The sequence below is a fragment of the Eptesicus fuscus genome, chromosome 4, assembly GCF_027574615.1.
Source record: "Eptesicus fuscus isolate TK198812 chromosome 4, DD_ASM_mEF_20220401, whole genome shotgun sequence".
Taxonomy (NCBI): Eukaryota; Metazoa; Chordata; class Mammalia; order Chiroptera; family Vespertilionidae; genus Eptesicus; species Eptesicus fuscus.
The window spans coordinates 113,421,396-113,434,236 of record NC_072476.1 but is presented as its reverse complement, the minus strand read 5'-3'; the positions used below and the strand labels follow the sequence as shown (position 1 = coordinate 113,434,236).

At 53.8% G+C, this 12,841-nt stretch overlaps 1 protein-coding gene across 2 annotated transcripts in view; it reads right to left on the bottom strand.

Annotated features, from left to right (window-relative positions):
• RAB3C (RAB3C, member RAS oncogene family) overlaps positions 1-12,841 on the bottom strand; it is a 39,942-nt gene that overhangs the window by 22,071 nt on the left and 5,030 nt on the right. For both annotated transcript variants that reach the window (XM_028137440.2, XM_008160296.3), the window contains exon 2: positions 7,130-7,357. In XM_028137440.2, coding sequence (XP_027993241.1) covers positions 7,130-7,357 — 228 coding nt within the window. The remainder of the gene's footprint in view (positions 1-7,129; positions 7,358-12,841) is intronic.

Genomic DNA, 12,841 nt, shown 5'->3' with positions numbered 1-12,841 from the left:
ATACAGGCCGAGGGGAGTCTCATGACACTGGTGACAGCAGGAGGCCGCCTGGGTTTGCTCCCTCCATCGAGTGGAACGTCACAGTCACCTCCACAATGAAAATGGACGCGCCCGCGGCCCCGGCTGCTCCTTCACGGCCGTGTGTCCGGTGGTGCCGCTAACTTCATGCTCAACCCAAAATGAAGTCCCCACTGCTGGCGAGAGACAGTGTCCCCTGAGCTTACACTCTGCTCCCAAACATCACCTCAGCAGCTTCCTTTTCCCTGAACGTGACTTTCTAACTAGTATATATTTTCTAAATACACACCCATTCCTGATAAATGGCACATCAATTCATTTACTTTTTTGACAAATACATTAGCTAAATATTTAAGCGCACATAAACATTCTACTACCTAAGCTTGGAGTATAGAAAACACTGCAGTAAAAAGGGAAATGCCTATATCTGGGGATGTATTGACATCATAAACAACCTGACTCTCGTTACTGTGCCGCACACGCTTTTTAAGTGTCCACCCACCAGGAACTGTCTTCATGCTCTAACACGTGACTGTTTAGTGGGAACAGGGCAGGCCTGCTTGCCCATGGACCTTGAAAAGGTCACTGTTTGGTTCGGATGAGTCTAGACTGATCCCCCCAGTCCAAGAGCGCCTGCATCCATCAGAACACAACCTCATGGTATGAAGAGAGGGGAGAGTGACTCATTTATGGCTAAAGAACAAGACGGCCAGTTCCTCACACTAATCCAATCAGGGGCAAATGGGTTTATCTGACGTGTTTCTCCAGGGATTTCATAGGTGAGCAGAGAGTAGAGAAAATCTAGTTCAAAACAATATTAGGAAAAAAATATAAATGCCCATTCTGGGATTGCACCTCAACGTGTTAGCATCACGGGGCTGTGTCCTGGGTGGGCCAAGAGTCCACCCTGTTACTTATACGTCTGTTTCCAGAGAAGTATTGGTAACAGCCCCCTTCTCTTGCCCATTTGAAAAGGAGAGCAGCCTTAAGAATTAAACTGCATTTGTGTGTTGGGGAGTGGGTTGGGGTGAGGAGGGAGGATGAGAATGAGAAACAAAACAAAGACACAAACACCCATAAAACTCACAGGTCGTCAGAGGAGTCACTGCTAAAACTTCTGTTAATTGGCCCTAAAAAGGAGACCATTCAGGACACCTGCCGATGGTTACCCACTGCAGTCTGTGTCTGTCGGGCACTGTGTGCACATACACACGCGGTGTACATGCAGAGATGGCCAGACCAGAGGGCTGGGCAGCACCACAGTTCTCCTTGCCTCACATGGTGACCGCCTGGTTCCCTAGACCTTTCATGTACAGATAGAAACCCCAGTGAGTGAGTGCTGAGGGCCAAGTCCTTCAGCAGAACCACCCAGGCCTGCCACCTCTAGGATGGAAACAGACACGGCGACGAGACACCTGCGCGATGTGCTCGGCTCCAGCGACAGTCACTGATCACCTGCAACCGCCCAGCACCTCCTAGTCCAGAGGAGAGAGGCCCAAACCCACCTGGCCCTTACGGGGTTCGCAGACGGGCTGCAGAGGAGAACCAGTCCCTGCGTGACCTGACAGAAGCTGGTAGGTCCTGCTTCCTCCTTTTCCCTAGCCTTGTCCTGAGAACTTCTTTAACCTTTTTTAAAAATATACTTCAGAGAGGGAGAGAGAGATTGAAACATCAATGATGAGAATCACTGATCGGCTGCCTCTTGCACATCCCCTACTGGGGATCGAGCCTGCAACCCGGGCATGTGCCCTGACCTGGAATCAAACCGTGACCTCTCAGTGCACGAGAGGATGCCCATCCAACCCAGCCACACCGTCCAGGCCCCATTCACCCCCTTCTTTCTTCATTGATGTAGCTCCTTGGGTCCCTTTCCCTCCTTCCCTTTGGCATTTCCTCCCACAACCTGCCACGTCCCAGCCACTTCCCTCCTTCCCCTTATCTCGACGGGGTGATTCTTGCAGCCCCGAGAGGCACTGTGATAAGGCAGCATGAGAACTGAAAATTGGAAAATCTAATTTGTAGTGTCAGCACTGCCGGTAACATCTCTGTAGCCCCGGCCAGCCACCAACTCTGCCCACACCGTCGGGCCTCTGCCTGCCACAACTGGGGTCCGAGACTCCTGTAACCATGTGGGCCCTGCCGTCTGTGTGGGCCCTGCCGTCTGTGTGGGCCCTGCGGTCGGTGTGGGCCCTGCGGTCGGTGTGGGCCCTGCCGTCTGTGTGGGCCCTGCCGTCTGTGTGGGCCCTGCGGTCGGTGTGGGCCCTGCGGTCTGTGTGGACCCTGCCGTCTGTGTGGGCCCTGCCGTCTGTGTGGGCCCTGCCGTCTGTGTGGGCCCTGCGGTCGGTGTGGGCCCTGCGGTCGGTGTGGGCCCTGCGGTCGGTGTGGGCCCTGCCGTCTGTGTGGGCCCTGCGGTCGGTGTGGGCCCTGCGGTCGGTGTGGGCCCTGCGGTCTGTGTGGGCCCTGTGGTCGGTGTGGGCCCTGCGGTCTGTGTGGGCCCTGCCGTCTGTGTGGGCACTGCGGCCGGTGTGGGCCCTGCGGCCGGTGTGGGCCCTGCCGTCGGTGTGGGCCCTGCCGTCGGTGTGGGTCCTGCGGTCGGTGTGGGCCCTGCGGTCGGTGTGGGCCCTGCGGTCTGTGTGGGCCCTGCGGTCGGTGTGGGCCCTGCGGTCTGTGTGGGCCCTGCCGTCTGTGTGGGTCCTGCGGTCGGTGTGGGCCCTGCGGTCGGTGTGGGCCCTGCGGTCGGTGTGGGCCCTGCGGTCTGTGTGGGCCCTGCCGTCTGTGTGGGCCCTGCGGTCGGTGTGGGCCCTGCGGTCGGTGTGGGCCCTGAGGCCGGTGTGGGCTCAGGTGCTCCCCAGGTGAGGTTGGCCCACTCACTTCAGTTCTTGGTGCGGATGGGTTACTAGAGTGAAGCTGGCCCTGCTGACAGGTTTTCCCCAGGAAACCTCATGAATAACAGTTTTCCTTGAAACTCATGGGAAGGGCTAACTCATATTCTTAGGGTCATTGTTTCAATATTTCCAAACTGGCGATGGGGAAGAGAATCACTGTTGACATTATTGACGCTGAGGCTTCTGGGGCCTCCCTGACCAGTGCTGGGGGGCCCGTGGGGGGTGGTAACTGAGCACAGGCCGCCAGCGTCCCATTCTGGCTCTGCCTGCGACCCGAGGGTCACAGCTGGGATCCGTGTCCCTCAGCTTCCCTCTACGAAATGGGAGCAGCACGTAATGCTGAATAACAGGGCTGCTGAGCTGGGCACCTGGTCCAGCCCAACGTGCGTTTCCAAGGCGATGTCAGCCATTTGCTTGATGGGAAGCTCTGGCTGCCACCTAGCACTGGTTCTACCTGCCGACCTGCTGAGCCTGCACGTGACTAAGTCACAGATACCAGACCTCCACGGGGCTCAACGGAGGACAAGACAGCACTCACAGGCGGCACCCGGCGGCTCCAGGCGGCACCCAGGGCTCCAGGCTGGGCGTTCCACCTGCAGGGCTCCTGGCCCTTAGCCTTCCCGACGCAGCCGCCTCTTTTTAACTGAGTTTTCACTGCACTTCCCACACTCACTCTGGTGGCTGCTTTAACTGAGTTAAGTCTAGTCATCAGCCACACTGTGCCCACAAGGGTACGACACGCAGCCCGTCAAATCCAAGGCATGGCGACCAGGAGGAGGACAGCTGGCACTGCTCCTGCGTCACACACCCTCCTGTGGAGGAAGCCAAGCTCTGCTCAGGGGGACACTTACGGAGGAGCCCAGGAAAGCAGTGCGTGGAGGTACCAGCGTCCTCCGCCCTCGTGGTGCTGTGCTCTTGACAACCAAGGACACGGTTAACGCCAGTGTTGACTTCATTGCTCTCGTCCCCCAGGAAACTGGCTCTGGTGTCTGCGACGCCCGGAGTACGCACGAGCGGCAGCATTGACGAGAACCCGAGAAGGTAACGAACGGGAGCAGGAGGCCCTTCAGGAGCCAGGTCACAAACGGGCGGTTAAGCAGCCCTTAGGAGGCCCCGGCAATGCCTGGAAGCTGGGGAATCACGACGTTCAGCCCTGCGTCCACCTGGAGCCCCATCAGGCACTTGAGTGCATGTTTTCTCCTGGGAGCAATTTGCCTAAATTTGCAAACGGAAATGTGACAGGTTGGCCAAAGGTCCGTCTGACCAGCTAATTACCAATTACATACGAGCGGGACCTGCCGCCTGTCTCGTTGAAACCTTAGATTCCCAGGTACGGGTGAGGGGAGGGTCCACTAGCAGGTGATGGAAGACCTGGCCTGGAAGACCACCGTGCTGTGAAACCCGTGTGATTCCCACACGGAGGCCTTCCCGTGGCCTCAGGGTGCAGGGCACCCCCATTCGGTGCTGCCGGGCCAGCTCGGCCCTCTGCTGCTGGTGACGCCTGTGGCTGTTTTTAGGGCCCGAGTAAAGTCTAATCTTTTTCTCTTTCCACATTGTCTTCAGGAATTGTTCTTCTATTTAATTATTTCATGAAAATTGGAATGCAAGTTGCATTGGCTACAATGTTACCAAATTGTGAAGGCTGGATGCAGATTATGAAGTTAATTAAGACAACAACCATCAATTGTCACCTACATCAAAGTGTTTCCCCTGACAAAGCAAGACTCTTATTTCCCACAAATCAGTGCTCTCCTGGGAAGTAGTAGGTGTAGATAACAGAACACATTGGGAGAAGCTGAGTCAGACAGTAGCCTTGGGGTATGAGCTGATGATGTGTGACCTGCAGTCGAACCCAGGGTCGTGATGAGGAGGGGATAGTGGACCTTCAGCGCATGGAGAGGTCGGAGCTGAGCTCACAAGTCATCGGATGCAGTCGGAGCTACTCGAACTCTTTCCCGCCTATCAGACTTTACCTCCTCGCTCGCTTATTCGAGAAAAATAGGAAAAGCCCTGCTAATTCCAGTTCGAGGAGCCCAGGAAATGTTATGAGAAACAGGGATCTGTCCAGACAACACAAGAAGAGGCGGGGGGAGCACCCTAACTGGTCACCTCGTATCCACATGCAGGGTCCCTGCAGCCCAGGGACTGAGAGCACCCACTGCCTCATCTCCTTCACTCCCCTACGTTTCTCTTCCATGCAGTCTCTTCTTAAGAATGGGCAGACTTCAGGTATCAGTTTCTGCGTTATCATTCAGAATTCAGAACACACTTTCCTACTAAAAAATGTTATGAAGAATGGTCAGTGGAGCTACACAGCCAACATAATTCATAAGTTAGCAAAACTACTGCATTTTTTCTTAAAAGAGGAAGACAGGCCTATTGGCTAAAATGCAACGACATAGTTTATATCTCCCCCAAAGGCATCCCTCTCCCGCCTCCTCTCCGTCTTTGACAAACGCAGTGATGGTGGCCGACTCCTGCTGGGCCGTGCACCCTGCCTCTGCTCCCCGCCCACACCTGCGTCTCTGCCACCTGTCCAGTAGGTACCAGACAGGAAGCTTCCCACACTGGGGTTCACTTCTCAAATGCAAACCCCCAACCCAGCACCCATGCCCCAGCCCCTCCCTCACCGGGCGATCCCCTCTGCCCCATCCACCGGCCCACATCACCCTGGGCAGCACCGTCAGCCAGGACCCCGTGCCCGGGGCTTGCTGAGACATGCAACCAGCCAGTCCCAGTCCTGCCTGCAGCCCCCCTCCTGACACTGCCACAGGGGCTCCTGCCACAGGCTGTCTCCCTCTGCTCCTGACCCTCCTGGGGACTGGCTCGGGATCCGTGAGTACAACACAACATAGTGGGTGGCGTTGTCTGCTGAGCCGTCGGCCTGACCACCCTTAAGTAACGCCAGAGCCTCTATTTTAAAACACCCTCTTCCCCTCAGTTCACGTCACCCTCCTGCACCGGACGGTGACACGGCTTCTGCGGATTGTGTGGTGGGGGAGCTGGTGGCCAGGAGCACATGGTGGACAAGCAGACGGCACCTCTGGGACAACAGACCAGCACGGCTCAGCCCGGGCCCTGTGGGTGGCCGCCCTGGCCCTAACCACCCAAGGACACGCTCCTATGAGCTCAGCCAAAGCTCAGGAGTGAAGGCAGGAAGGGTGCCGGTGAGGAAAGAGACACAACAATGAGAAAATGCTTGTGGTGACTCTTAAGGACACATCTGCCTGCTGCCGACCTGCCTCATGCACTTCACCCTGTGAGCTCTAAGCCAGCCTCCCATTGCTCAGAGCCAGCACCAACTTCTGGATGTGAACAATGCAGACCCGTGCTTTCCTGGGCGAAGGGAGCTACGCAGCATAGTCACCTGCACAGTGTGGCCACATGCACATAGCGTGGCCGCCTGCACACAGTGTGGCCGCCTGCACACATGGCTGCCTGCACAAGCCCTGGCAGGAATGGCCAGACTGTACTGCCAGCTCCTCTAAGCCCAGGGCTCCTGTAGCGGTAACCCAGACGCTGATGACAAACACAGGAGAGATGCTCAGTGTCGGAGGCTGCGTTATTTGTGATCGGCTCACGGGGAGAAATCCACTCCACACAGCCATTCTCGAGGCCTAACTACTGGTCCCTCATCTCCCACCTGACCCTGACCCCGCTGCCCACCTGCATTTCTTCTGTCTCTCACTGGCCACTCTGATTCACCCCAGCAGTTTGGTGACGAATTCCTGGTCTATAATGGAGAGCAGGGAGGCCGCTGGTCTCTAAGCTGAAGGAGCACCTTGTGCTCAGGGGAACCGTTTAAATAAACGTTTATTCCACCTGCTTTGTTTTCTTTGTGTGGATAAACATAGCTATGAGAGCTGAGCACACGGAGTCTGTGAAGTGTAAATCGACCTCATCCGAGGTGGCAGCTGGGCTTTTTGAAGGGACAGGACTCTTTTCCCTGCATTGGCTGGTGCCTGCGTCCTGTGGCATCAAAGGTGAGACCCACTTTACTGGTCTGTGGGTTAGAAAGGTGGTGAGGAAGGATTCAGCTGCTCAAGGTCACAGGGGTCATAAGGCCGAGCAGACCGACCACTCCTCCCCCAACACAGTGGCCTGCGACGGGGCCATGGCGCGGAGATGGGCAGGAGCCATCCCCGCACACGTGTGCCGCACGCCCAGGACCAGAGCACACGTGTGCCACACGCCCAGGACCGAGCACACTCAGCACAGCCACTTACCCAGATCTGAAGCTTGATTCTCTTCTCGTTCTTGAACACAGTCTTCACTTTGAAGTCGATGCCCACGGTGCTGACGAAAGCGGACGTGAAGGAGTCGTCGGCGTAGCGGAACAGGAAGGAGGTCTTGCCCACGCTGCTGTTGCCGATGATGAGCAGCTTGAACATGTAATCAAAGTTCTGGTCGGAGGAGTCCTTCTGGCCAGACCGGGCGTCCTGAGCGGTGGCCATCTGTGGGGGAACAAGGAGGGGTCAGCAGCGCCCGCTCACATGGGGATGAGCAGCGGCTCTGTCCCTGAGGCGTGTCCATGGCCACCAGTCCCCTGCAAGGTCCCGCGCGGCACTCAGCCGACCCGAGCACCGAGGGGACGCCCATGGGCGACAGGAAAAGCAAAGATGTGAGGGAGGCTGGGCACGTGGGCTCCGACACCCCTCCCCACTCCCCCCACCCCCCGAAAGGCAGCACCGCGGTCCAAGCGGCAGGAGCTGCTTCCCGAGGACCAATGACCAGAGGCTCCCGGCTCCTGGGCAAGCACACCCCAGGCGTCTGTTTCATCTATTCCTGTCGCGTAACAACAGCGGCCGAACACACGGCAGCTCTCCCAAATCGAGAACAATGACGATGGCAAGCACATACAGTTCACACAACGTGCGGGGAGCCGTCATTCCTTTGCCCTCACAACTGCCCAGGGGGCGGGGCCTCGTTATCTCCGCTTTAAAAGGAGAGCAGGAGGCTCAGCAGCATGGAGCAGTGCGCTGTTTCCCTGACACGTCCCGGAGGCGTGCGGCAGGCCCTCCATCCTGTCTCCAGCGAGGACGGGACTGTCACCTGGGAAAGACGGAGAGGGAGGCTATGCTCTGGGAGGGGCATCAACGAAGAACCCCACCTGGATCAGCCTCGGTGTGCCCCCTCGTCCCCCGCGTGCCCCGGTTTGTTATTGTGAGTCTGCACCTCACTTCCCTCTCTCACGTGAAATGGAAGAAATTGTGATCTCACTTGGGACACGTGGGAAAGTCACGCTCGTATGGAGCAGACGTGCAGAGCACTGGCCCAGCACAGAGAATGCTCTGTTGTTAATCACACGTGCCTCTCAGAGGCTGTTACTTCTCTTTCTTTTTAATGATCGTCTTAACATCCACGGAAACCAAGCAGCCTTCCTCCCCAGTGCCATCTGGCTCACACAGAAGAGGCATGTGGAACGCTGAGTCACATACATTTTCCTGCCCCTTTTCTGACGCGATGAATTCTCCGGCGATCGCCACTGGTCACCGGCGCCTTTTTTATGTCATTGAAATGGAATGAAATAAGCATCCAGTGCCTCTGCCACACGTCACAGGTGCCCACGGTCACTGCACTGGACAGGCGGGCACCAGCACGGGCCTCAGGGCAGAGTCCTCAGGGCGGAGTGAGGCCACACCGTCCTTTCCATTTCCCACAGAATCGGATCAACATTACAGCTTCCTGGGGGGGGGGGGGGGGCAAAGAGAGAGGCCAGCGGACAGGGGGCAGACGCTAGAAACAGAAAAGTGCTCAGCCTCTCCCACGCCAAGGTTGTTGGGGTCAGGTGTACGTGTGTGCGCGCGCATGTGTGTGTGTGCATGTGCATGTGTGTGTGTATGTGTGTGCTTATAGACAGCTGAGGGCCACGGAGAAAGGGAGACGGTAAAATAATATATTCCCTTTCGACAAATACTTACTGCCAGTAAGAGAACACAATTGTGTGTGTGAGAATGACAAAAGAAAGCCAGTCGATGTATAAAATGCTGATTGCACTCACACTTCTTTACTAAGTACAGGCGTAGGCATATCTCTTTCTAATCCAAGTAACCAAACCGAGGTCTCCAGTCACTACGACGTGCACAGCGTTGGCCAGAGGGAAGGCTTGGCCACTAAAGGGCAGGTGCCCCCACTTCCCTTTCTGGCTCAGGGCAAACCCCCCAGGAGCTCCAGCCAGGACAGACTCCGGGACGGGACGTAACCCTGACGTCAGGTGAGCAATGGGGTCTGGCTCTGAGGCCGCTGGCACCCAGACCACCTGGTGGCTGTGTTGCCGGCACATTCCTCGATGTCCTCTCAGCAGGGAATTCTCACCTCATGCGGCTGCTGAGCTCAGCCAGCCTGCGAGTGCCTTTGTTGGGATCCTGTCACCATCTCTTACGGAAACCAGCCCAGATCCTGGCTCTGGGTCGCCACGTGCAGTCGGGCACAGTGAGAACAGACACCACAGGCCCAGGCTGCTCACTGCTCAGCCTGACAGCGACCAGTGACGGGGGATGCACCTGAGCCCCGTTCCTCAAAAAGAATGTGATAAATTCTCTGCTGCTGTTACTCCCAAATCTTATTCCACAACTGGATGCTTGCAAACCTGCAGAAAGCGAGGCCTCCTCGATGCACAGACTCTAAGTGTGCAGGTTTAGGTGGAGAGAATCACAGTGCACTTTCCCACGGACAGGGACTGCGTTGTTCATCCTTGCGGCTGCTAATGCTCTGTGCTGGGAGCAGAGAGGAGGGTGGCAGAGAGGGTGGGTGGGCACAGAGGGCTCGGGCGAGGGAGGCAGAGCTGCGGGGATGGGGACCCCGAGCCTCTGAAGGGTTAAAGAGAGGAGTTTGCTAACAACTATTCTGGAAGATTTTTGTTACTATTTCCTGATTTATATCCCCAATAAGACTCACAGAGAGCCAAGAAGCTGTGCATGGGAATGCATGTGTGTTATTAAGCTTTAGAATAAAGTAAATCCTGGCTCTGAGGGTGGACAGAGGCTGGCGCCTTGCTGAGAACAGAAACGAGGCAGTTTGACAGGAACGTAGAGGGAATCACAGGCACTTGCGGAGCGAGTTTACTGATGCCCTACACACCAACTCATGCGGACATTTTTCACATTTTCGCGGAAAAATAGAGCTAAAATCTGGAAACATGAATAGGCATGAAGTAACCTCCCACAGAGCAAACCGGATTTCATAAAATATATAGAGAAGATAACTCTTTAAATTCCATTAATCTTGAATTAATTTCCAACAAAAGCATCACAGAGTAAAACGAGTCTTGAGGGCAGTGCCACCTCCCTCACCCCAGCCCCCTTCCCAGCACCCAGGCTCAGGAGACTCTGCCCTGCCCTTCCCACGAGAGGCAGGAGGGAGCCAGGCTCTGAAGCAGCCTATGTCATGGCTAAACAACTGCAATGCTATACATTTCCTTCTAGGATTCGGTGACAATTCCCTCCTGTAGCTTCTGCCCGTGTGTTCTAGATTCTGCCGGTGGCTCCTCTCCCATCGGAGGGACCCCTGGTGTCTCAGGGGCCAAGTACGGCCCCGAAGCGTCATCTGCTCCTGCTGGGTGGTCCCAGCGGCGGGGCTCACACGGCATCTCTCTGGGGTCGAAGTCCTGCGTGTGGTCGGCACAGGGGAAAGTGTGCTGTTATGTCCTAACATGCGTGACTGATTGTAAAGATTCCTGAAAGGTTCAGCACTTTTTCACATAAATTGTCACACACACAGGTCTCCCCCATCCCGGCCCATCCTTGTGCAATTTATTTTTAATGGAAATGTCAATCTTTATATTGACCCTACTATGTTTTCTTTTTGCTTTGATCTGTGATTTAATTCAGATCTGATCATTTTATGTCCTTTCAAAAAAAATAGTAGTTATCCATTCCATATTTGTGTCATTTATAACTTTGATCAATACGAATTTAATATATTCATTGAAGACCCTGATCAAAATGCAAATCAGATAGAAGACAAAAAAAAAAAAAAAGAACTTGTTACGGTGTTGAATCTGTACATCCATGCACGAAACCCTATAGTGGAGGTCTTCTCTGAGGAATTGGCCATCTGGGCACAAATCCTTCACCCTGGGCGCTGAGCTTGGCAAAGGGTCTGCACACTGGATGCCAGCTGCCCAGACAAGCTGAGTTCTGTAAACTCTCCCCACCCCACCCGGGGAGAGGCGGGGCCCTCTGCAGGCTGGGGTGTGGTGTGACCCCTTGTAACTCCCTGTCAGACATGAGCAGGTCCACCCAGTAAGAAGGCACTGTGTCCTTCCTTTTTTTTTTTTTTTTTTAATTAATTTCAGAGAGGAAGGGAGAGGGAGAGAGAGAGGAACATCAATGATGAGAGAGAATCATTGATCCGCTGCCTCCTGCACACCTCCTACTGGAGATTGAGTCTGTAACCCAGGCAGTGCCCTTGACTAGAATCAAACCTGGGACCCTTTAGTCCACAGGCTGATACTCTATCCGCTGAGCCACACCAGCTAGGGCAGGCAGCATGTCCTCAGAGCAGAGCGGGGTCCTGCTCAGCCAGCTGTGGAAGGTGGCCTTGACCTTCTCCATCAGCCATTTTGAAAATAACACAGCTGTACTGTGCTTCCCTCGCGCCAGGAGAAAGCACCGGAGCTGCAGGTGCTGCATCCACACTGGAACTGCGAGATGAAGAATGCCTCGCAAGAGTCCCTTCCCGACAACAAAGTAAGAATGAGGCATAATGGACACACCCAGCACTATTCATGGAAGAAAAACCTCTCTCAAAGACACCTAGTGAAATACTCTAAAAATTCCCACTGAGGGGAACCAAATTTTAATATTAGTAGATGTGTTTCCCAAGAAATAGTCATCATTCAATACTTAAAAAATATTAAATGTTATTTTTAAATATTTAAGCTCTCAAAAGAATGCCTCCAGAGATTTTCTATAAAGATTCCTTCCAAGATTTGACTTTGGGTGGTAAACTCATCCAAATATATTAAGAGTATGAATATTCAAGCTACACACTGGCAGAAGATATTTTACATATACTTAAAGAACTAATTTCAAAATTTTAAAGCTCTCCTGCAACTAAACAATAAAAGGACAGCCCCTAACATGGTCAAAAGGCTGAACAGATACATCAGAAAGGGAGACATACTGATGGCCAGGAAACAGATGGAAATATGCAGAGTGTCACTCGTCATCAAGAAAATGCACATTCATGTCACAGGGGGACGCCACAGAACACCACGAGGGGGCCACTGACACTGTCGACACTGTCGAGGATGTGGGGCCACCGGAATGTTCACGTTGCTGGTGGGAGGGTCAAACGGGAAGGTCAAGCGGGAAGGTCAAGATAAATGGGGCTCCAGGTTTCACTCTTCCTTATACAGTTGAATATGCACTTACCCTTGACACCAGCAATTCCACTTCTAGGCATTTACCCAAGATATATGCAAACCTTGTGTTATAGAAAGACCGATGCAATAATGTCTACAGTCTTCATCATAATACCCTCAAACAGGAAATTACCTCAAGTCCATCGACAGAATGGCAGATTGATACAACCGTATAATACACATCAATGGAACGGAGTGAATTATTGATAAATGCAACAACATTGGATCCTCGAGACTATTCTGAGCAAAGTAAGCTGGACTTGAGAGTGCCTGCTGTATGTTGTGCAGTATTTTGATATTGCATGTTTTATAGAACTACATAAAGTTCTAGAACAGAACTGATTTAAGTGAAAAAAGTTAAGACTGTTCTGTTAGTGGATTAACTGGGAAAAGAACACGAATGAAGGAAGTTTGGGGGTTGGTTGGAGAGGTTCTGTGTCTTTAGAGTGGTGTGTATTACAAAGCTGTGTCCATTTACCAAAGTTCATCAAAGTGCTCACGAAAGATTTTTGAATTTCAATGTATATGAATATCTCAAAAAAACATAATTGAATGAGAAATGCTGAAGATC